Here is a 24,963-nt window from a genome sequence, read left to right as displayed (position 1 = left end):
CTAAATATTTTACCGCATTTTTTGCTTCAAAATTGTTTTTTCTATTTTCTTCCTCTAAAACCTAGGTGCGTCTTATGGTCCGAAAATACGGTATATAGAGTTTTTATTATTCCATGGGTCTTCCGAGCACTATACATGCACTTAACCCTGTTAATGTAGAAGGTCCTAGACACACAAGAGGAAGAGACCGAGTGAGGGACACGCACGCACAACGAGAGGCAAAAAGAGGGATCATTTGTAATAAATCTATTAATTCTTTTTTCTTTTTACCACATCTCCTCATTCCAACTTTAAGGTGACCAGCATACCCATTTTGCCAAAAACATTCCCCGTTTCTTCTATTACCCTGGAAAATCAGGAAACAATCGCGCAGGAGAGTGTCAACACTGACTATCAAGGAGACCAAGGAAACAGCCCTCACCGTTCCTCAGACTCCCCTCTGTTCTGGCATATTTTCAGGAATGGAGCCTGCTCTTCTGTAAACCTGTAACTTCACTAAGTGCGGCCATCACACTCTGTCCCCAACTATGAAATCCTCTGGGTATGACATCAGGACTCCTTCTCACTACCTGAGACCACACTGCTTTAAATAGAAGTATAATCTGACTCCTGAGCCAACTAGAGATCTAAATAACATTCCAGAAATCAGCTGAAAGCACCTATTCTCTCCTGTTCTTCAGGATCCCCTGCTGCCTGGCTTAAGATCAGACCCTATGAGCTACTGCAAACCTCGGACCCGGGTAATTGGTCCAGGAGAGAGCCGAATTTTCAGCATACCTAGGCTAAGTGGTATGGTAATTATATGACTCATCGGAGCACAATGTCAAATTTTCATTCTCCTAGTCTCCTAAGACAGGATAGGATAAATACTCTGAAATTGGAAAACATTGGAACACTCCCAATAAAATACTTACTGAGATTAGAAAAGCAATTGAGTAATTATGTCATAGCTACTTTTACATTCCGTTCTTTCTTTTCACTACAGGTATTTATTCTTTTAAATTTATTTCATTTTAATCTTAAATTTCAAAAACTATGTGTTAATCATCCTAATCAACAAAAGGGAACAAAAATGACTGATTCTAATTAATTGATAATCCCCAAATCATTTATATTTGGCTTTGTAATGCTTTTTTTTTCTATTTATGATCTTTTTATTATCTTCTAGCTGACCAAAAACACTAAATAACATGTGATATTATTGATGGATTTAGTCATAATCATTTAATAAGTTCTCACAGGATAAATTCAAAACAACGTAGTGAGAGGAGCACTGATTTCACCCTGTGTCACAGATGAGGAAACTAAAACTGAAAGGAGAATAACTTACGAAAGCTCAGAAGTAGGAAGTGGCACATCCACGATTAGAATCTAAGTTTACAGTGTCCAGAGACTGTGCTTTCAAAGTGAGTGGGAAGTGGCAGTATGTCCCCGGGAAGGAGACTCAGGAGATGGGGAAAGGGGAGACAGGGGAAGGGAGTGATGTGTGTACCATTGTGCAAAAGGAAAAGCCACGCGCTAAAGGCAAGAGCGTCCCTTTCAGAGATAAAAAGCACGTGAGGGGTGGCTGCATAGCTATGAAAGGTCATGCAGGAGACACAGTACAATGGAGCCTGTATGTCAGAGAAAGAGGCTGAGCTTCATTCTCTAGGCGGTGAGAAGCCTTTGAACTATTCTAAGCGACAAAGGGGCATGTGTGATTAGATCTTCATTTCAAAAAAAAAAAAAGTCAACACAGCTAAAGTACAAAATACGGATGGGGAGAAAATTGGAAGATGTTTAATTCATCAGAGAGAGAGAATGAAGAAAAAGGTTTAAATTAAAGCATTGCCTTAGAGAAGAGCATAGACTCAAGTTTTTCTGGGTGACGGAAGGCCTCCCTACTGTTTAGGATTAGTGAGGTTAGACACGTTGGTTTTTGTTGATTAGGAAAGAAAAATTGGGGAACGCTGGAAAGAAATAAGACTGTGGGAGCAGAGTGGTGGGTGGGGCAGAGAAAAGTAACAGGGAAAAAGTGGGACAACTGTAACTGAACAACACAAAAAAGAAATAATGTTGAATGTTGATATCTCTGCTGAATGTAGAGATTTTGTAACGTAAGAGGACTAAATATGTTAAGTTGGGAGAAAAACTAAAAATGATGTGAAAATGCTCTCACAGTCAGAATGGAAATGATAAACCAAAAACATTAAAATAAATTGTATATATGTGAAAGGCTGGCTATCTACATGAAGAGAATATACACACAGAGTGGGCGAATACTGAAGGACAAAGAGAATCTTCTAACCCTGTTTATTTGGTGTTCTGGAGAACAAATGAGTGTCTGGTCTCAAAAAAATAAATAAAAAGTTACTAATTTTTTCATCAAGTCATTATTCAACATCGAAGGGTGTATGAAAGAGAAAGCTCAGATGAAATAAGACAAAAGATACTATGATCCTGGGTGGAGACTTCAGTCCCAGATAACTGTGTAAGGGACTAATTAGACCTTTGCTCACTCACCATTGTGGGATCATCAAGTGGTATTTGAATAAAACGTTCAGTTGATTTTTATTCCACTTGATCACAGCTGCCACGAACTAAATGAATATAAAGCTTTTTGAAACGTTTGTCACCAGTGTGAGGCTCTCCTGTAAATGTCACTGCTTCTCCAGATGTAACAGGAGCTTGTCTGACAAAGATAAAATTCCCTCAAACCAACTAGAGAAATGAAAACCCTACAACTAGAAGAAAAGGAGGTAGGCAAAATGTGGCTAAATCACTTAATAAAGTCTCTGATCTACCTGAGACACAGAATTCAAAGCTCTAGCCTTTGTGAAATAGCTCTCCCTTCTTACTGCATGAAGATGAAGTAGGTTTTCTTGTCTGCCAGAAATGATGAAGCTGGGGAAGTGATGCAAGAAACGTTAACATTTTTAAATCGTCAAGGGTGCTACACACACTATTTGGGATTGTTTTGTTTGCTGAACCACAACCTTTTGTTCAAACTCCTTTACTCTATTTGTCTACATAAGCTGTACCTTCTACTTCTGCCTCCCCACCTAGATTTGTGAACTACTCAAGCTAGAGTGAAACCTTCTTAAGGATATCTCTCAAAAGAGACATGACAAATTACTGTAGCAATTCCTACATAAAATATCGCGTTTCATGATATATAAGGTAATTGCTATGAGATGTCAGCCATGGGAAATCATGTAGATTACAAGTTATTCATCTTTAGTCTTCTGCACCTGCACAGGGTCCCCTCAGCACAGAGTTTTCTGAGTACCGAATGAATAAATTAAAGAAAAAGAAAGAATGGAATGACTGGAGGAAACAGAGCGTTTTCTCACTTGCAGAATTAAAGTCTGTCTGTATCAGTGCAGAGTCGGGAAGTGTTTCCTGCATTCCTAAAAGCCTCCTCGTTCATACAAAACTCTGTAAACTACAGACCTCTGAACCAGAACTGTCTGTCACACATGTGTGCCCTCTTTGACCCTCACAGTCCTTCTGCTTTACACAGGCCTTTGTCGTCAGTGTTTGAGTTCACAGATGGTATCTGCAAGTCTGTGCTTCTCTTGAACTGCTCGAAGGTCTCACTGCCATCTTGCTCTGTGTGCCAGCCTGCCCCGTTCCATGAAGCTAATAATCTCCGTGTCAACACAGCCCCACCTGCCTGCTGAGAGGAGGCCAAGGGTCAGAGCAAACCTATTATCATGTGCACACATAAATAGCCGGCTTACTTCGTCATGTAGGGAGTCCAGCCTACCAGAACACTGGGGTTTTGAGTCCCTGATTTGCAGCATACACCAGTGCCCGGGAGGAAGTACCCAGGGAGTCTTACAAATTTCAGATTCTGACACACCAAGTCTGGAGAGTGGTCTGAGTATCTGCATTTCTCAGGGACTCTCAACTGACGCTACTGCTACCATAGGCAGTGAGTAGTGAGTGAAAGGGTCAGGCCAGTTCTCCAACCCCCTGGAATGCCCATCACTCAGGTATCCCAACTCAATTGGTAGCCCACAGCTTAATCGAAACTCTCTCCCATTTCCCACAATAGCCATCTGATGCCAGCCATAATGGCTGGTGGTCAGACTGATCTTCCTGTACCTGGGAACAGGCTGGCCCTTTACCTACCATTGTCCTGGCTCACATCCTGAACCCTGAGGCAATTGCCCAGAAGAGCAAGAGACTAAGCCCCCCCCCCGTATTCCCCCACAAACCCAGCGCTTTTTCTTTTTAAAACCCCATTCTCGCCTCCCCCAGGGCTGCAGTCGGCCCAGACTCAGCCCGCCTGTAAGCACAGCATCAAATAAAGGCACTTGGATCATATCATCTGGTTCCTCCTGCCTCTATTCCTCAAGCATTTCTAACAGTGAGGCCATAAACAACACTTTTGTATGAACAGATGCAGGTGATGCTTTAAAAATATTTATTTGTTCACAACTAAAATTCACTACATCAAATATGTCCTAATTAGTTATGTGGTATTGCAATTGCCTGTTTAAATAATTTAGCACAATTTCTTTTATTAAATGCCTGCCATGTCCCAGGCACTTTGCTAGATGTCAGTGAACAAACGCCCATTATCCCTGCCCTTGGAGAGACAAGTGTTACCATAGTGAGTCATGTATAATGTACACTTTTTTGCCCAAAATTTTGAGGGAAAAATAAGGATTCACATTATACATGGGTAGTACTAATTCCATATCTATATAAATGGTCTTAATTCTTTTATTTATGCTTATGTGTTAAGTGTGACTCTAGAAAGCAGTAATAATATCTGTATGCAAAATAATACCCTGAAAAACAATAATCGATTTTGTTTCTAAATATAAATAAATAAACAATTGAATTAAAAAAATTAACAAGATTTTTTTCCTGAAAGTTTGGGCCAAAAACATGGGTGCACATCATCCATGGCAAAATACAAGCAATTATAAAAATCAGAAATATCCAGAAACAAACACAAAATAATGTGTCCTGAAGCAAAAGTTCAAAGTGCTATGTTCATAACAGATACATCTGACCCAATCTAGAAGGATGAAGGAATCGTTTCCCGAGAGGCTGGAACGTAAAGGATAAATCTCCTGATAGCATCACCGGGGACCAGAGAATGCATGTGGGATTCGCAGCTGAACAGAAATGACAGACTGAGGGGAAGACAGGGAGAAAATTCAGAGTGAATGGGCAAAACAAGTCTCAGAATGTCAGGAACTGGGGCTGCAGGACTATCGTGTAGGCATTTGGCACGCATCAACTCCACTTAGGAAGCAAAGGAGTAAGCCTTGGAAACGCTTATTAAATCAAGGAAGGCTGTTAAATAGGAGTTTGTCTCACTAACCGAATGGTTGTAAGCTGCTGGAGGCTAAGGCCCATCATATCTTAGCATCCTTGCCCCAGAAACTAGCTGATTGACTTCATCACTGAAGATTCTATGCCTTGGAGCAAAATGTGGGCAGTGCTCTGAGTTTTTCCTTAATGAAAACAGCTCATGAGATGGGCTACGAGGGAAAAGCTGCTTTTAGTGGCAATCACAAATACGCTACTCCCACCCATGTGTCGTACAGGTTTCATCTGCATTAGCCTGAAATATTTTTAAACATTACAGACCACCGATAGATGAAATATTTATTTTTAGAAGTTACAGGTACAGCACCTATTTTTGGTGATTTTAAGATTTTGTTGGTGCCACTAACTCCCTAGGTGACAGGGGGAAAGTCACTTTGTCTCTGGGCCTCAGTGTCCTGGCTTTTAAAATCTGGGCCCTAACTGGATGAGTTCCAGTTCCTAGTCCACTTAGATAACTCCATGAATCCGTGATGCTTCAGCAAAAATCAGTTGACCGATAAATAACACTGTTTAGAGAAAAGGTTCTTTCTTCTAGGAGTCTCCTGCAATGAGCCATGGCAGAGGTAGATGCAATGTCTATAGCAACAGGAAAAATGAACTCTACATAGAATCTTACCTGGGATCCCTATTATCAGCTCTTAGCTGTACCACCAGCTCCTTGCAGGAAAGTTTATAAACACTATTAAATTTCACAACATTCCTTTGCATATTCCCTGAGTACTATCATATACTCAGTTGGAATTTGGTACTTGTTAATCATTTTTTAAACCTACAGAAAACTTGCTGTTAACTGTCGGTCATCACTATTATTACACTGCAGTCAAAGTCCCAGTAAGCTTAATTAATGCTAGTCTAATACCAGTAAGAAAACAAGAATTTTCTGCTCTGATCTTTGTAAAAAGTCTTTTGAGATATGGCTAAAAATTCTCAAATTATGCTACTTTATTCTTGACCTTTCTTCTGCCTTCCAGAGGCACAGAGCTTGGGACGTGTTAGAATTCTCTCCCCCAAAGACCACCGCCTAAAGGACAGAGTGACGGAGCCCTGACTGCTGTAGCTCGGTTGCTTGGGTGTTGTTCCGAAAAAGCAGAGGGCTGCCCACTTGATTCCCCCATCAGAGCACATGCCTGGGTCGTGGGCCTGGTCTCCGGGCACAGTGTGTGCTGGACGCAACCGATTGATGTATCTCTAACACGTCGATGTTTCTCTCCCTGTCTTTCTCGCTCCCTTCCCCTTTCTCTAGGAATAAATAAATAAAATCTTTTTAAAAAATAAATGAAGGACAGTGTAATGGAATTATTTTTTCCCATCTACTTTGCGTTCAGCCTGTTTAAAAAACAAACCACATCCCTATATATGTACTCACATTTTTTCCTCTGCAGTTGCTTCTTTCTCAACTAGAAAACCACTTCCCCAAGGGGATTAACTACACCATTCACTTTTTTCACTGCACAGTTCCCCAGCTGTAATGAAAATGTAGCAGAATCTATATTCCAATACCATTTTAGACCGCAGAATAAATTTCAGAAACTGAAATTGGAATTGACAAGGAAGTATATTTGTTGTTCTTTCTTCCTCCTATCCTTTAAGGAGACATTAGTTGCTGAGTACTACAGACAAAATATCATTTCCAATTTGTTTCAGTATCATACTCTAGCACAATCACAAACCAAATGTCTCTTTCTTCACAAAAGACAATGTTGATGGCAATTTTTCCTCCCCATTCTTTCTCTTCTACAGACTATAAGGGGTACTAGCTATTTTATGCCAGTGTGATATACAATAGAAAATAAATAACTCTGTTTTAAGACCCTCCACCTCATAAATATTTTTCAATTCTTAGCCCGCTTAGTTCCATCCAAACTATTCCTAATTTTCAAGCAGTTACCCCAAGTTGCAAGAAACCTATCCCAGAACCCAGGAATGTGTCAAGAGATGTGAGCTGATGTATCATAAATAACCTTGGAAGGGTGTGTCTTAAGAGGAAGAACAAGCATGATTGTGGTGGGGTTAATCTGTGCCCCCCATCTCCAGAGGCCTCCTACCAGACATCACTCTGTTTTCTCCTAACACTATACTTCCAGCATCTTTGAGAAAGTTTGGGGGAGGGGGTGTAGGAGACAGAGAGGATGTATAAATGGTTAGTAGGCATATGAGCTAAGGACTGTTGTCTACAGGTGACTGGAGGGCGGCCCCCGGTAGGGTGTCTGCTGGCCCTGTGCCCCTTGAATTGGACGCTATTCCTCCATCACCCATCTCCCTATACATCGTTTTAAACTGCGTTTCAGGAATGAGTTAGGCACTTCTGAATTATGTGTGTTACACATCTTTAAATTATGAGGACACTTTCAGTGTCCTGTCCCCACTCTATCCTTGCCCCAACGATCCTGCCAGCCACTGCAACTTGGCCTCCGATTGTAGCCATTACTGAGAGAGTCTCACACTCTTGCTTTCTTGAGCCTTGTTATCATCTAAGGTCTACTCTCTGGAAAATCTGTATATTTTTACTTCTTGCTGGGTTCCTTTTAGAAACATATCCTAATAGCCATGGTACTTCTTTATTCAAACTTAAACTATAAAATAGACAGGTTATTTGCTGATTGCTAGGAAGCCCATAGAAAAACTCTGTGTTTGGTTTTGTTATGTTAGCAGGTTTCTGCCATTCCATTCTTTTGAAAATTAGGATAAACATGCCTTAATACTACAAAATTTATCTAAACTGTTTATCACCTAAAATTTGATAAACTGTTAAAATGTCATTCAAATGTGAAAGCCATAAAATACATGCTCGGGTATAAAAGGCCTCAGAATACTGGTGAAATAAAGGCCCAACTTAAAAACTTTCTTGATGCAAAGACTCAAGTAAGAAAAATAAATACAGTAGGATGCAGCAAAACATGTAGGAAAGCATGTAATACAATATTCTGAGGAAGAGTATCCTTGCCATTTTTTTAACTCCATGAAAGACCATGGGAGAGAAAAAATTACAACCATAACATATTCAAAGTGATAGTAGATAACAGAAGGGGCCGAAGGGCTTGCCTCACTGTTACTGTAGGTAGCAGCTAGAAATGAGTGGCCAGCAGGAAAATAAAGTAGGGCCCCTGCTGTTCGAATCTAACAAAGAACTTAAAACAGGTGGCTGGAAACAAAAGGAAGTCAGGTCTCACCAATGAACTCGAAGTCCTGAGCCTGGTGGGATAAGATGGCCAGGTTTGCAACCATCACAAGCAGGGGATAATCCAGGGGAAGGGAGCCTCTGTAGACAAAGAGCCTTTACTAGCTGAGAAAAAAAGTGTTTGTAGCTGTACGTTATTCCCAAGATTTAGAAGAGGGAGAAGGAGAGGGAACCTAAAAGCTGACTAAGGTGTATAACCCCTGAACCCCAATAGTCGGCATACTCAGATTAGCTGAGTGCCCTCTTGGAGCCTTGGCTCAAGTGCATTGAACAAGCTCACTAACACTTACTAACAAACTTACAAATTTATCTCCTCTATAGATGGGGCACGTAGACTGGCTGGGTGCCTGCTTGCAGCTTTGCGCTCGTATGTGTTTCATAAATAAACTTGCCACCTCATTTCTATTGAAGTGTTGTCTCTCACTTGAATTTGTCTTTTGCAGCAAGACAAGAACTGAGAACGAGCTCCAGGTCCCCCCAGTAATGTCACTGGGAGAAGACAAAGATATTGATAAGGGTATATCAACATGAATGTGGACCCTAAGTGAAGGGAAATCATAACAACAAAATATAATGAATAAATTTTAAGCTAGCAAATTAAAACCATACCTATTGGACACAAAACTGAAAAAAAGAGATAAGAAACTATAATAACGGGCAATGTAAAATAATAGGGCAAATTAAGGTCATGTAATGAGATCATCTCATACATTAAGAGAAGTCTCTCAAGATTAAAAAAAGTAAGATCAGAAAATATATGGTCAACGAGAGACACACACAAACAAGAAGGTATACGAAGTTGAAAATAAAAGGAGGAAAAGATTTATCTGTCTAATATGAACCAAAATAAACCTGAAATAGCAATCTTAGTATCTTTAAAATGAAATTTAAGAAAAATATTGTAAAGGACCAAAAAAAAGACATTATATATTGGTTTAAAAAAATCTATGAACAAGAAGATAGGACCATAATAAACATATATTCCTAATAATACAATCTCAAAGTTTAAAAAATTTCAACAGTTAATCTCTAATACTTTGAAAGCAAGGAGGGGTTTATACTTCATTTAAATGTCTTAAGGGCTAAGAACGTGTTTCAGTGGTCAGTAGAAGTTAACTAAATATTTTCACACAGCCTGAGAAAGGGTCCAACCCCACAGTCACATCTTTCGTTCACAGAAGAGACTTCTGTTTGAGTCACAGAACAAATAGAACCTACGGCTTACGTGTGGGCAAATGGGTATTATTATTCTATGAGTTACGTAAAAAGTCTGGGTTGTATTTCAATCAGTCACACAAGGGTAAGCTTCAAAAAATTTAGCAATCTGAAAAAATTTTATGTTCATATTTTAGTAAAAGAGATAAAACAACAGCCACATTAAACAAGAAGAAGCAATGCAGGCAAATTATGCCCTGAAGTTTCAAAATAAGTGATGCCTTGACTATGTAAATGACAGAGGGCATGTATGGCTTTCGTTGCACAGAACGTATAGTAGGATAACAAAATAAATTAAAGCAGTGAAAGAAACAGTTAGGTTGAAGAATTTGAAACTGATAAAACTGATGTTTTTAAGAACTGTTGAATAAGGGCAATTTCATATGAATCGTGTGACACAACTACATATAAAAGACTTTTTTTTAAAGCAATAGCATTAAAAGATCAAACAAGGAATTGTGCTTCAAGGTAAACTGTCTATATGTGTGTACGTATGTCTTCACGTATGTATGCATGTAGATGTACATAGACTCAATTTGCAGATAAATGCTGCCATCAGGGTTTCCACGACATGTCAGAGCCCACCATTGCCTCCTTCCTCAGACCACGTGCTCAGCAGAGATGAAGTCCTAAAGCTGAGTGGCCTGACCCTCTCCCCACACCGTGGCCCATAGCCAATGACTTGCTGAGAAAGGCTATCAGTGGAGGATAACTTGGCAATTTATGCCCAGACCCCACTGCCTATGAATTAGGAGCCTCTGCCCTTCCCAGTTAGGATTGACTCCCTCCTCTGTAGGATGTCTCTTGAAGAGCACACCCCCAATATGTCAGAAAAGTCTAAACCCCTATCTCAGGCTCTGCTTCTAAGGCAATTGATCTAGGATACCATGTCATGGGGGAGGGGTGGGGGCCTGGGACCACTGAGTGCTGTGAAATACAAGGAGCTCATTTTTCCTTAGTGCCTCCATCAGCACAAGAGGCAAATGAATGGCAACTTATTTTCTCTGTGGTTGTAAAACACAAGCATGGTCAATAAATTCTAAGGGACCAACATGTTATTTTATAAGAGCTTTAAAAATCATCTTTTTCCAAGTATATGTCTCCTCACTAAAAAGTGTTACAATGAAAAATTTCAGCTAGAGGACAACAAATGAATTTAAGGGCAGATATAAAAGACATGGATTATTCTCAGTTTCCTGGAAGAAATTTAAGTCAACTGTTTGTGATCAAATTAAGTGCATTTTAAGAATGATGTGGGAGTGGGGAGGGGATAGTGGGGAGAGGGGTTTACAGGAGCTACTCTTTTTTCCCCTCGCATGGAGAACTTAAGTAAATATGATTGATACTGCATTTCTCAGAACTGCTTGCCTTAAAATGCCTGCTCACTGGCATTCATTTTTTCATATTAAAAGTCCAATTAATTTGCATTTAGCCATTTTGAACAGAATATTCTTTATGAACATATTATACAAATTCATCCAATTTGAAAACAATTTGACATAGGCAAATAGTACCCATGTTCTGGTTCTCTGGAAAAAAAATCTCTAAATATTAAAAAGCAATTCTGAGTTTATAAAGCTTTTTCTCCTATTCGATCCACCTCAAATGCTTTCTATTCCACAACATTGTTATCAGTTATCCAATTCCCATTAACTCCAAAAGTTGTCAGAAAAGTTTTAGAACCAAGAGCAAGGCAGTTTATCTCTGAGATGACAGAAAATAAATTACCTTAGTTTATTCACACAGAAAGATTTCTAATTATGTAGACAGAACACCAGCAGAGATTATTAATGAGGATAAAAGAAGGTTTTGCCTCCAAAATTCGAGATGAATTTTTTCTGTAAATGTGGCTGCTTCAGTAAGTTTTGTCAGAGGATTAGAAGAATCGTGGTTCTCTCAGCCTTTGGAACTGTGGTTGCTGAGAGAAGGTAGGAGCCTGGGATGCACGTGAAGAGCACCATGTGGTTCTTGAGAAACCAGGGCTCTGCCAAGGCCTCACACGCCCCAGGTGTGTCACTTTGCATCTTTAGTCTTCGGGTTCTTAGTAAAAGTCACCTGCAGGCCTCACTGGTGATTCGTCCTGAGGTATCTGGCACTGTTGTCTGACCAGGTAAAAGCCTGTAGTTCCAGGCGGTGACGTTGACAAAGGTGGTGATGCTACTTCATGGCTAGATTTGGGGAAGGGGGGGTGGGGTGAGGAGATGAAGTATCTTAAGGAAAATTAGTGTAGTATCAGCTTTTACATCAGTTTTGTGCAGTCTTCCACAAATTATACTTTCTGAGCCATAGTTTCTTCATATGTAAAAGAAAGAGGGTGAAACCTACTTTCTGATTTTTTTAATTTAAATAAAATACTATCTGTAAAGTAAGTGGCATGTTTTCTACTTCTCTAAATATTAATTTCTTCCTTACAAAACTTCAGTGACACCCCTCATCCTCAAATCACTCCCTGCTTTGTTCCCACAAATGACAATAACTCATACCCGGGGATGCAGATGTTGTCTGGCAAGAAACTTCCTGATTTCTCTGGCTTCCCCGACACACCGGCCTCCTTCCATTGTCACAGGCTCGCTCTGTCCCTTTTCTTTACTGCCTGAAAACCGTCCCCATGCTGTTCCTTGTAACTGAAATGCTCAGCCTGTCCTCAACCTGCGCTTCCTGTCGGTGCTGTAAACCTTCCCTGAGTCATTAGACTGGATCAGGACCTCTGCTATACGCACTCACACCTTCCTGACCATCTTCCACACGGCAGTTGTCACAATTAGCATTCAGTAATGAATTTTTGCTTTTTGTTTAATTTCTGTTTTTTCCCAAATACAGCATAAGTACTTAGCAAAGACCCCTCATGTTATGACGTCGTTCCTTCCCAGTGCATGTTCGGCGCAGACGCAGTGCTTTGTAAGTAAGGGATACTCAGTAAGTCTTTGTGAAATGGATAAATGACCATCTGTGTCAGCTTCCCGACTTCAGGGTTTCTAAACCTAATGATGGAATAAAAAAGTTGCAAAGCCTCTGCTCTTTGTTACTGGGAGGAATTAAGCTATTACCGTATTTTGCTGTGTATAATGCACTTCCGTGTATAATGCACACCCATGTTTTGGGCCCAAACTTTCAGGAAAAGAAATTTTTCATTTTAATTTTTTAATTCAAATTTACATTTAGATACTTTTTTTGTATTGTAAAGGAATCTGAGCATTTATTTTTGAACATATTATAGTACAAGAAATTTTATGTAGCAAATAATTACAAAACACAAGGTATTCCAGGTACTACTCACATGTAATGCACATCCTTATTTTTCCCTCAAAAATTTGGGCAAAAAAGTGCACATTATACGTAGCAAAATATGCCACATTATACATAGCTTGAACCAAATCACTTCACTTAGTGTTCATTTTCTCATTTTAAAACTAGGAACAATTATAAACTGCTTATCTCAAAGGGATGTTGCTTCATTCTTCAAATATATTTGTTAAATATTGTCCACATATGCAGATCTAAATATTTACAGATTACACTAGAAAAATACATTTTTATTTCAGTCTCCTCAGCCTTTGAACCAGTACGTGAAAGTTACACTTACTTCAGATTTTCCAGTAGAGTCATAGTCTACTTTAAATTTTTTTGATTCATCTCTGTTAAAATATCAGAAGAAACTTCAGAAAAAAAATTCTTTTCAGAGGAGTGACTAAAAAATTTAACCCATATTGGAAACATGCTCATAATATGAATGTGTTAATTCATTTATTGGATTTCTGTAGCTTTGCGGAGTCAGTTCTCTGAGTAACTATGCAATGATAATACCCCTTAAAATATTGGGTTGGCCAAAGTCTGTAACAGTTGTATTTCCTTTTACTTATTAGGGGTTTTATGAGGGGAAATGCAGTTATAATCAAGTTCTTAGAAACATGTCAATATAAACAGTTTTTCTTTATGAAGTTATTTTTCATACTAAAGTTCATTTCTTGTGCTGAATCATTAGAGAATTGAAGAAGCTAAAGTGAAAAGTTTGCTCTCATAGAGGAAGCATAGAATTTTCAATGAGGTATAAACTTTAAGATCATCCAGTTCAGTGGAAATTCTGAGTTTAAAGTTTTAAGTGAATCTCAGAAACTGATGTTTTTCTAAAGCTTCTTTTATAATTTCGATGCAATCAGCCCAGTTTAGATCCTAGATTAAGAGTTTGGGAACCAAACCATAATAACCTACTATTACAGATGAGGGAAGAAAAAACACAGAAAAAGAGCGAAGTATGTGACACATAGCATTTATGTAAATTAAATCATATGCACACAAAATAACAGAACTTCTGGAAGAAAATCTGCAAACAAAAAGTGCATTAGTACAGTTAACTATGGGGAACCGAGCGGAACAAGTAATCAAATTAAAGGGAACACCTATGTGAATGCACTGAAAGCTCCAAAGGAAGGAAAGACATTTTAGATGAAAATAATGTCCTCCTAGTCAGGTTGATGGATTGTTTCTCACTCCAGCACTGAAATTCTACAAGCAATAGCTAGCATGCTGAAAAAGATATAAAGCTGGGTACTGAAGCGGGAACAGGGAAGTTTTACCTGCACGCGTCACTTGGTCCTGGTTACACTGCCATGCCAGAGATCCTACTTTTATTGCTATTTTACAGGCAAAGAAGCTAAAAGAGTCTAAATTACTTTTCCAATTATAGGCATAAAACAATTCATGACTTTAAGAAAGTTAATTTAGCGACTGTAGGCTTGTTAAAAATGGACTGTGCAGACGGACTTTTAATTGCATTTCACTATCAATAGAGTAAGTGTAGGTATACTTACTATCAAAATAGGATATTTCCAAATGAGAAGGGAGCACTAAAAATAATTGAAGTCATATAATTATAAAAATATTTAGTTATGGACTGAAATTATTTGTTACATTAGTAGACCTATAGAAATTTTTTTCAAAAAATTATTTTTTTAATAAAATTTAAAATATAGGAAAACATATATTGGTATTCTTTCAAAAAGTATATATCCTCCAGGACATATGATGGTCCTGCATAGGAAAATACATTTTCCTCTTTCCAAGTTTTGCCCTGATCTCTAACAATAGTGATAGTATCCTGGGGGGCTGCAGGTGGGCGTGGGAGGAATGGTCAGGGCTGAGAGGGGTGCTGGTCAGGGAGAATGGAGGTCTGTCTACAGAAAATGAATGACCCTTTCATGCTATGAAGTGAAAGCTATAGTGAAAGAAGTGAAGTAAAATGACAGTCACCACTAGGCCTCCTGATACTATAGTTTTTGCAAACTGAAAGAGAAGATGTTCTTAGAATGGCTGTGTGTTTTCTCCCCGGGCTTCAAAGCTGTCTCTCTGTCTATACGGATTCTGTTCCTTCCTGTAAAACCTCTCTAGCTTTCCCTGTAAATAGAGCCTTTCTGAGTATGAAATCCCAGCCTTTCTTCTGCCATCAGATCAGAAAAGTCATCTAGGTTGTGAAGGCTTAGTTCTCACTCCTCCCAGTTCTATTCATGGGCTGGCCACATGTTTTCTTGTTTGTTGCTGGTGCAAATTGGCGGAGACTCTGGGGAGACAAGGAAAAAGACAACTTCCTGTCTACATGGGTTGTAGTAGTGCTCACTCAAAGAAAATGCAGTTTGGATTTTAAAATAGAGAAAAAGTGTACAAAACTGAGTACTTAAGTTAAAATGGGAAGGCCGAAAGAACTAGCTGAAAGAACTGGAATTTGTGAACTGGAATTGGTTGACTTAGAAAGACAGGGGTACCTCAAAGATTGTGAGAGTAGAAGATAAAAGAAATGAGGCAGAGGATGAATAAAAGTATAAAAGTTAGGGAAAGCAATAAACTTTCTACTTATATACATTATACGCAGGTTAGGTTTCTCACCTGAGGACCAAGGAAGTAGTTGAGATGCCCATGGCAATGTATTAGCAGTGACATGAAGGGGATTCTTTCTAAATGAACTGAATTCTTAAACATAGAAGATGGACTCCAGTAGGCCTTGACCTAGACATCAACAAGTGTGTTGTGCATAATACTTTTATGAGCTTTGAAGTTAAACAATTGTAAGTGCATTGCAACATGGAGGGGAAATCGGCAAAATGACTGTGGATGAGACGTAATTTTAAAGTAGTAATCCCACATACCCGGACATGTTTCCTTTGCACTTTTTATTGTTCCAGTAGTTGTAAGCATCCCAATGCATAACATATTAAAATACAGAAAATTCTCTTGAGGTTTGTTAGCCAAAGTTTTGATTTATAAGATACTTGACTTCAAATTTAGATTATGAATGTAAGATTTCTTAAGATATGTAATATAAATCCCTCCCTGCCTATATTAGCTCAGGCATTGACTCTGTAGTACCAGCCTCTGAACCTCAAATGCCTGTCCCTAGTCCTCTTTGTCTGCGGGTTTTTTCTGGTGATCAATACACCCCTCCCCTAGGAACAGCTTTCAACTGACGACTGTGAGGATTTCCCTGCACCCACCTCAGATCACCTAGATCTGTGTGTTCTACACTGTCTCCCAGAATGCCCCAGAAAACTCAAGTTCAGATACTCATACTAGTTACTTGCTTGATGACACACCCTTTCTTAGATGTCTTCTCAGTTTCTCACTCCCCTAACTGGTATTTCCTGGAACCACCTCCCAGAGGAACTGCTAACATGTCACTACTCTTCTCAGGAAGCCCAAACAAAGTAACAGTGGATTCTCATTATCCGCAGTAGTTATGCTCTATAAAGTCATTGCAAACACAAAATTAGAAAATACTGCACCATGGCTCCAAGGGGAAATATAGGACTGTGTTCCTACAAGTCTGATCACATTTTCATCAATCAATCAAACATAACCTTGTTTTTTGTGTGTTTCTTTTTAAAGAAACCTTTTTTTAATATATATCATTGAATCATTAATACTGAAGGCACAGCCAACAGCACTCTAACTCACGCCTGAAGGAAGCTTACCAGAGATGCAGATTTTCTTGCTAAGTCACATCACAGCCTTCTTGCACTTAGAAAACACGAGACAGCATTTTGGCACTATGCTTTATCACCATTTTAGACAGCAAAGCACCAGCAAGAAGCCCAAAAATTCAAAACACAAAGTATTAAACAGACTGTGAAAAGGACAACTGTTTACAGCATGGAAACTGAAAAAGAAGGCAGAGCATCGCCCTGTTCAGCCTCAGCTGGGGATAGGTGCACAGGCCAATCACATTTTCACTGTCCTTCACACATGCCCATGTGACCATAAACATGCAGCGAGTACTGATTTGGGGGCACAAACACATTTTAGCAAGTAGGCAAATTCACAAATGAACTTCTGTGGAGTTCCCTACAGCAAAGGGAGTAGGAACAGAAGAGTAGAGAAGGATACCTAGGGCATCCAAGCTGATGGTTCAGAGAACAGCCTCACGAAGTTTACCTGCTCTCAGTATGCAAGTCAACAATGCTTTCGCATGTATGCTGGAGGGCTCAGCAGTAGCTAACCCAGAGTCAACAAAGTCCATGCAGGTGAAGAAAGAAGGATGCAGCAATTTATTGTATGATGAGTGGTCATACACCAGGCAAAACTGAGGACCCCCCAGTGGATACCAGAGTCTACATATAGCAGAAAAAGATCAGGTCCTCCTGCCTTCACTTTCCCACCCCACATGTGCTCCCGTGCCAGGCTCTCCATTAGCTCGCTGGAAATTGGATGCAGGCTTCAGAAGAGAGAGATTCTCAATTGACTGAAATTGTACTCAATATACTGATAAACTCATAAATTGACTCAGATTTAGTTTTGGCTTAAAATAAAAATAATTCTAAATATTCAAGCATCTTGTGCTCTTACTGAACAACTTGGGTCATTTTAGGATTTAACACATATTTATTGCTACACCTATGTGAATGCCACCATATCAGCATGTCACATCCTAGACAGACACTAAGACAATCACAACAAATAAATATGAGATAACCTATAACACGCATGAGATACCTTGGAACAGGCAAGGATTTTAGAAATTGAAAGGAGAAAAATACCACTTTGAATGCTGATACATAGGGAAACCACAGAAGAGGAGAGATAATCTGACTAGATCATAAAGTATGAGAATGAATGGTTTGCATAAGTAAGGAGAAAAGGCTGGAAGGTGTTTTATATGAGTAGAACGAATGCATGAATAGGTTGAACAGTAAGAAATTTCCAAGGTGTGCCTGGAGGGAAATAAGTAAATTGGTTTAAGTAAAGTAGAATGATAATAAAGAACAGGGAGAGAATACAACATGGCAGATTTAACAAAAGAAGAATCCATTGAACTTGGTGAATTAATGAAGAAAAAGAAGAAAAAGCATAATAGATGAGTTGAGTTTGGAGGCTGGGGACTGAGAATTATGGTACTAATGACAGAGTAGGGAAACCAGAACAGAACTAGTTTGAGGCAGAATAAATGGTGAGTTTAAGGTGACAATGTGACATCCTAAGGGAACTGACAAGCAAGCAGCTGAAGTTATAAAACTGGATCTCAGAGGAGAAGCGGAGTAGGAAATGTGTATTTGAGAATTATCAGCACTAAGATTTATCAAGATAGCCTGTGAGTGGGTGACTATGGTGGAGGTAGAGGAGGAAAAGTGTCCACAAAGGAAATAAAGAAGGAGCCTTTAGAAAGTGGGGACATAGATACTATCTCCCAAGAGCAGAGCAAGGAGAAAGATTCAAGAGCTTATGATCCATTGTGTCAATTGCTGCATGGGATAAAGGGACTGAGGAAATTCAGCTGAGCTTGCTGACAAGCAGTTTACACTTCAGAGAGCAATTTTGTTAGAGTGGCTGAAGGGAAAGAAAGGATGCTTTCCAGAACAGGTTAAAGAGGATATGGAGGGGGAATGCAGATAATGGCTATTGATCACTTTGAGAGAAAGCAGGTCTTGAAATTACTAGGTTTGCAGCATCACCAAGGAAAAGGATGGGGAAGGTTTTCATTTTGTTTTCCTTTTTGAAGTTTCTAAACACAAAGAAGAGGGGTCCAATGGAAAAAAACCAAATGAAAATTCAAGAGTGATGGGAATGACACTGGGCAGGCCAATTAGTAATAAGACCTAAATTTATATAGTTCTTTTTTTAACCCTCACCCCAGGATATGATTTATTGGTTTTAGACAGAGAGGAATGGGGTTAGAAAGAGAGAGAGAGAGAGAGAGGGAGAGATCAATGTGAGAGAGAAACACTGATCAGTTGCTTCCCCTAAGTGCCCTGCCTGGGGATCAAACGCAAAACCTAAGTATGTGCCCTAACTGGGAATTGAACCTGCAACACTTTGGCATATGAAACAATACTTCATCCAACTGAGCCACCAGGCCAGGGCTCTTACATGTTTCTTGTTCTGTTCTAGGCACTGTTCTAAGTGATTTGCACATATTAGTACACTTTAATATCCTAATCATCTAATAAGGTGAATACTACCGTCATCTTCATTCTATAGATCAATAATGGAGGTATATGGAAGCTAAATGAGTTACTTAATATCACTACCTGGAAGAAGCAGGGTCTACAGATGCATATATACATACAGACGTCATGCTTTTATCCATCGGGCTATATCACTTTTAAAAATTACAGAGTAATGACTCCCCTTGTGAGACTGGGGGAAAGAGAGGATATACTGGCTTATTTTAAGATAAAAAGGAAAGCACCTGAGCATCATCATGTATTATGTGACATCATATAATAGAGTTCGATCTTGAAAGTAAGAGAAGAAGGTAGACTTTAGGGTAAGGATTCAGAAGACACTGAGTCTGGTGAAGCTTTAGAAGAGAGGAGCCCATAGTACCGCTTCAACAGGAGAATAAAACCTGTTTAACACCTTCTATACCCCCAGTTGATGGGAGACTATCTGAGACAGTTAAGTCAAGTTCAGTGTGGCTCTCCTGGGGGAATGGCGGGAAAATTAGAGTTTGGAGATGAGCCTAGCAGGTAAAGCTGTAAAATCAGGCCTAGCTGAGAATGATATTGGGTATTGAAGAGAAGTTCATTTAGATGGCAGATACATTTTATAATGCTAGGCAAGAAGCTATTTCAAGTAAAAAGACAGATCTTTATAACTTTGCACGGTCTTGGCCCAATATTTAAGGTTGGTAAACATCCAATTTGGTAATCTATTTACTTTAATAGGAACAATTGAAGTATAAGACTAAGCAATTGAATCTTCCATCAGAAATATTGTTTTACTATATTATTATCATTTCAGATATGTTTCTTTTTTCAATACCAATGAATCTCAGACTCTGAAAGATAAAATTTATTATGAAGATTGTGTAGAATGAAAATAGTTGTGCAACCTCAAATGACATTTGCATATATTGTTTCTCAGTCTGACCAAGCACAGACTAATGGATGGAATGAGATGTTGACTCTATCTTTGCTGAATAGTTCTAGAAAGCACCACCAAAATAACAAAAAACTGAGCTGTTTAATGCTATCAAGACCTATGAAATACAACTGTAACCCCATCACAGATGACAGCTTATAAGAAAATGATGTGATTAGCAGCACTGTTAACTATTGAAGAGCTAAATACACTTCACGGATGTTGGCAAGCATTCAATCAGGAAGAATTTCACATAATATAAAATCACTAAAAATAATATACTTCCTCTGAAAATACTACTTTTTTGTAGACTAAGAGTGGAAAACAAAGATCATAAAAAAGTCATCCTGAGCCTTGCCCCAAAACATTTTGTTTGCAGAAAATAGATGTTTTGAAAGTTTAATTCATGGTTCATCCTCTGTTCTGATAGATATTATTAAATACAAACAGCAAATTTTTCCCCATACAATTGTATCAACTTTTTAGATAATGGTTTGTGTTTAGACTGGGTTTATGAATATTAAAAAAAAAAGATTCAGGGCCCAAGTAATATTGTTCTACCACATTCTGGAATATATGGCCTTGACTGATTTTTAAGTATAGAGGTATACTCCATAAGATATGGAGAATTTGCAAAATAAATGCTTTAAACAAGATTTTGAATTTTAAAAACAGATTCAATTGCAGGTCGATTTAGACATGTTGGTTCTTCCAGGAAGCGCTGTGGGTCTAGGAGCCTGTACTGGCCAGGGAGTTCTCACAGTGATGCTGAGACGGGTGAGGGGCCCCAACACACACGCCTAGGGTGGTGCCGGCTGCTTGCTTCTAGTAGAAACTTTGTGATGGTGTTCCAAAGCCAATTATAAATATCTTTGCTTCATTTTTAATGCATGCGGCTATTTTAGGTACTAACACCTCATTATTGTTTATGTATCCCATTACTATAAATTATGAGACAGATAGACACATTTTACAGGTACCTGCTAAAATTCTAAGTACTTGTTGCTCATTGACCACAATTATAAGTGCTTCCTCCTCCAGGCATTTAATTTAAAGAAGCTTTTTAATAACATTTAACTAAGACTAGAAGATAAGTTAATAATGGCATCTTGTAAGGTTTTGGAAAATTTCTTGGGATTTCCACCCTGGGCTAGAATATGAAGCAATGAGGAATGCAAATCAGGAGATGACTTGAAAGGAAAAAAATAAATGTTTAATAACTTCCCAAGGTTAATTATTATCTTTTTGTAAGATCATGTGTCTTAATGCAAATATTTAATATTAATATATTTAAATAATCTTAATATATGTTTCCTGCACACTAAGGTTTTAAAAGTTAAGCATAAAGAAAGTTCACAGCACAGAATAATTCCCCTTTCAGCAGGGAATTCTCACCTTATTATATGCGTTGTGACTAAACCGGGTGTGGGAGTTTTCTGGTTCATCAGTCAGTGAGAAGGAGGACAAATGACTGAAGGGCCCCGGGGTAAGACAGTCGGCATGTGAGAGGGTCTGTGGATGCAGCAGGGACTTAGCAGGAGGATAGAGTTTAGTCTGATATAAAGGATGGAGAGGAGCAGGCTTGTGAGGGACTGTCACCTCCTGGGAAAAAGAAATGCATAAAGAGTATGTTAGTGGACAGAAGTCAAACGTACTTAGAGTTAAGTCTAAATATTACAGACATTATGCCGGCATTTCTTACAAGTAAGGAGAAAGTTTATTCTCATGCTCAGGTCTCCCACAAGACACCTGCTTTTATGATGTCGGGTTTTTGCTGTTGTTTTATTCAATAATTCCTGTCAGCCTCCTACCTCCAGCCTCTTCTACAGAACTAAACAAATGCTGACAGTGTGTCCTAGAGGGAGCCAAGGTTGTTCTTTTTGACAGTACTGAAAGGAGAAACATTTAAGGAAGAAGAGAGCTCATCCTAAAACGGGGAGATGAGATTAGAATGTTTTCATTGAAGAGGTAGGTAACAGTGGAAATTAATTTAAGGGTGCTCCTGATTGGGGCCAGAGGAAATCGGGCAAGAAAGGGGACACACCGCACAGGATATCTGCATCTGATCAGGAGCAAAACTACTGGTTTAATTCATGGTACAGGAAGTTGCTGAGTCGGGCTGAGTATGAACAAAGGATCAGGAAGAGGTGAGTCAAGAGGGAATGAATGAGGTCTTTAATTCCAGGCAATGTGTTGCTATGGAAAGTGCAGATACAGCAAACAGATGAGTTCAACTGTAGAGAGGAGAGGTTGTGAGGTCTTAATCTGAGTGCGTCTTTACCCTGGAAAGGGGATTAATGCCAATGACTTTGAGGAAGCAGGAGCTACAGGACAAGGTCATGGATTATGTGAAAGGAGCAAGGAAACCACCAGAGTGCGAAGTCTTCAGCCTACAAATTAAAGTCGCAAAAAGGGTCTGTCAACATAAATCTCTATAAAAGAGAAGGGCTACATTTTTGGCAGATACATAAGTACCTCTTACAGTTCACGCTGAATTCACTTTGCCAAAACCATGTATTTTAAGCCATTGACTGATTTTCTAAAATTTATGTTGGATGTGTTTGCTGTACCAGTAGATGCTCCCCTTTTTTTAAAGCAATGGGGTCAAAACTTACTTTGCAAACTTACTTGAAAAACTCTTAAAAAATTTAAACAGGTTAGAAAATTATAATTTTAAGGTATTTAAGTTTGCTTAAATTGAGAGGTTTAAACCCTCTGTACCTTGAAACAGTGACTAAATGTGTTTTATTTTTATTAGTTTCTTGTTGTGCTCCTAGTGTTTATTTTACATATGAAGATAATACAAATAATTTAACACATACATATGGCAAATATATACTATTACAAAAATGATAGCACTTACATCCATTATCTTCATTTTATTTGTTTGGATTTTATTTTACACTTAATAACAGCTTTGGAGTATTTCTGTGTCAGAACATGAAAGCTTTGGATTTCCTACTGAGACACTTTACTGAGTTATCTCATTGATTATAATTATCATTCAGTTGATTCTCTTGGAAGTTCCACGTATAGCACCTAAAATATTGAATCACCTAACATAATGATACATTTACCTCCTCTTCGCCAGTTCATATACTTTTTATTCCTTCCTTTTGTCTAATTCCATTGGCTCAACATAGACATCACTCGAGGTACCTGTTCCAATCTGTGCTACTTGTCTGCTAAGCTTTGTATAAGTTCTTACCCTGTGATTCTCTTTACCAACATACTAGAAATTTTCTTTGCCTATCTCTTGTGTTCGGTCTCCTCTTTTAAGGGTCCCATATCTTTCTTTTTTCTTGGTTTCTCTCATACATACTGTGCCCTAAAGGAGCTTCCTGGGAGAAAAATGGAGTATTAGAAGCAAATTTTTGACATCTTGCAGATTAAAATTTTTCTTCTGATCTTATTTTAAAGTTTTGGGATATAGAATTTTGAGCAAAATGATGTCCTTCAAAATTTTGAAAGTATTGTTACACAAGAACAGTGTTACTATACTGTTACTAATTTATTCATTTGTTTATTAAAAATGTTGATATTTATGATTTCTACAGCTTTTCTGTTTTTTAGTTATCTCTTTTCTATCCTTTTAAGTTCCTTTGTTTTGCTTTTCTTATGCATAGAAAATGTTATGGTTCTTAAAATTTCCACATTGAATGTTTAGCTGATTTATTTTTATTTTTCTATTTACTTATTAAACATACTTACAGCTATAAATATTCTTCCAAGAATGATTTTAACTGTATCCCAAAAGTTTTAATAGACAATAATTACCTTTCATTTTCAAGGTAGAAATTTATTTTGAATTTCTTCTTTAATCAAAGATTTTATGAAAAGCAAATTTTTCAATATATTGGTGGCAGGGAATTTTTGTGTTTTCTAAATTTGTATTAATTTTTTGTGTTTTCTAAATTTGTTTTAATTTATGAATTTTTGACTAAAGACATTTGTGTGCATTATTTTTGCCTTGGCAATTAATAAAATTTTGTTGACCTAAAATATAGCCATATTTTGTTAGGACTCCACAAATATTTTTTATTTTTCCACATACTCTATCTTAAATTGAAAAATGACAATGTATTTTATCACTAATATATTTTACTTTATTCTCATCTTATCTCTTGTTATTACCTTAGGAGTATTGATGTTAAAATACTCTAACAATTACATTTTCTCTGTAAAGTTTATCCTTTAGCATATAAGTGGGTCTTATTTGTCTTGCTTAAGAAATTTTCGGCCTGAATTCAACCTGCCCATTGTAATGATTATAACCTCTCCTTCCCTTCTGTTTGTAGCACCTAGAATCTTCAACTGTTCCCAATTACTTTGTTTCACAATTTCAACCTAAAGATCAACTTTGTTATGGAGTCTGGGAGACTTTATGTTTCCTTATTTTTTTTATCTCCATAGTAACTAAATCCTGCCTGTATCAGATGTTTTCATAAGAGGTTCATATGCAGAAGGCACCACTACTGGGATTGTCTTTGTGCTCCAAAGATACAGGCTTTGGTCTGTGAGTTCATGTAGCCATTATTTTTCCTCAAATAATCAAAACTCATCTATCCTTTACATAGCGCCCTGTCTGTGTCCAGGCTGCTGCAGAGAAAGAGAAAGAAAACCTCTTGTAAATAAGATTGCTGTGTGATTGGATGTACATCCTCATCTCCTCTTCTTCTCAGAGCAAAATCAGGTCAGAGAATCCCTGTTGCCAACATACACACCCATGCAAAGACAAAGGATTTGGGGGTTGCAAATCAATGTGTACCCTACACATTCAGGAAGAGTGTCTGCTGACTGTGCACTCTGCAGTCACTGTATCTTCCATTCAAGATTATCTTGCAGGAGGTTTTTAAAAATCAAGTCATTTGCTCCATTTTATGAAGATTATTTTA

General features: G+C 38.2%; 1 protein-coding gene across 11 annotated transcripts in view; it reads right to left on the bottom strand.

Annotated features, from left to right (window-relative positions):
- Positions 1–24,963, bottom strand: part of MLIP (muscular LMNA interacting protein) — a 225,113-nt gene that overhangs the window by 9,748 nt on the left and 190,402 nt on the right. For 9 of the 11 annotated variants that reach the window (XM_053914200.2, XM_045193378.3, XM_053914199.2 and 6 more), the window contains one exon: positions 21,464–21,670. The exons of the other annotated variants lie outside the window; for them this stretch is intronic. In XM_053914200.2, coding sequence (XP_053770175.1) covers positions 21,464–21,670 — 207 coding nt within the window. The remainder of the gene's footprint in view (positions 1–21,463; positions 21,671–24,963) is intronic. 11 annotated transcript variants of the gene reach the window in all.

This window comes from Desmodus rotundus, chromosome 11 (assembly GCF_022682495.2).
Source record: "Desmodus rotundus isolate HL8 chromosome 11, HLdesRot8A.1, whole genome shotgun sequence".
Lineage (NCBI taxonomy): Eukaryota > Metazoa > Chordata > Mammalia > Chiroptera > Phyllostomidae > Desmodus > Desmodus rotundus.
This window is presented reverse-complemented; position numbering and strand designations above follow the sequence as displayed.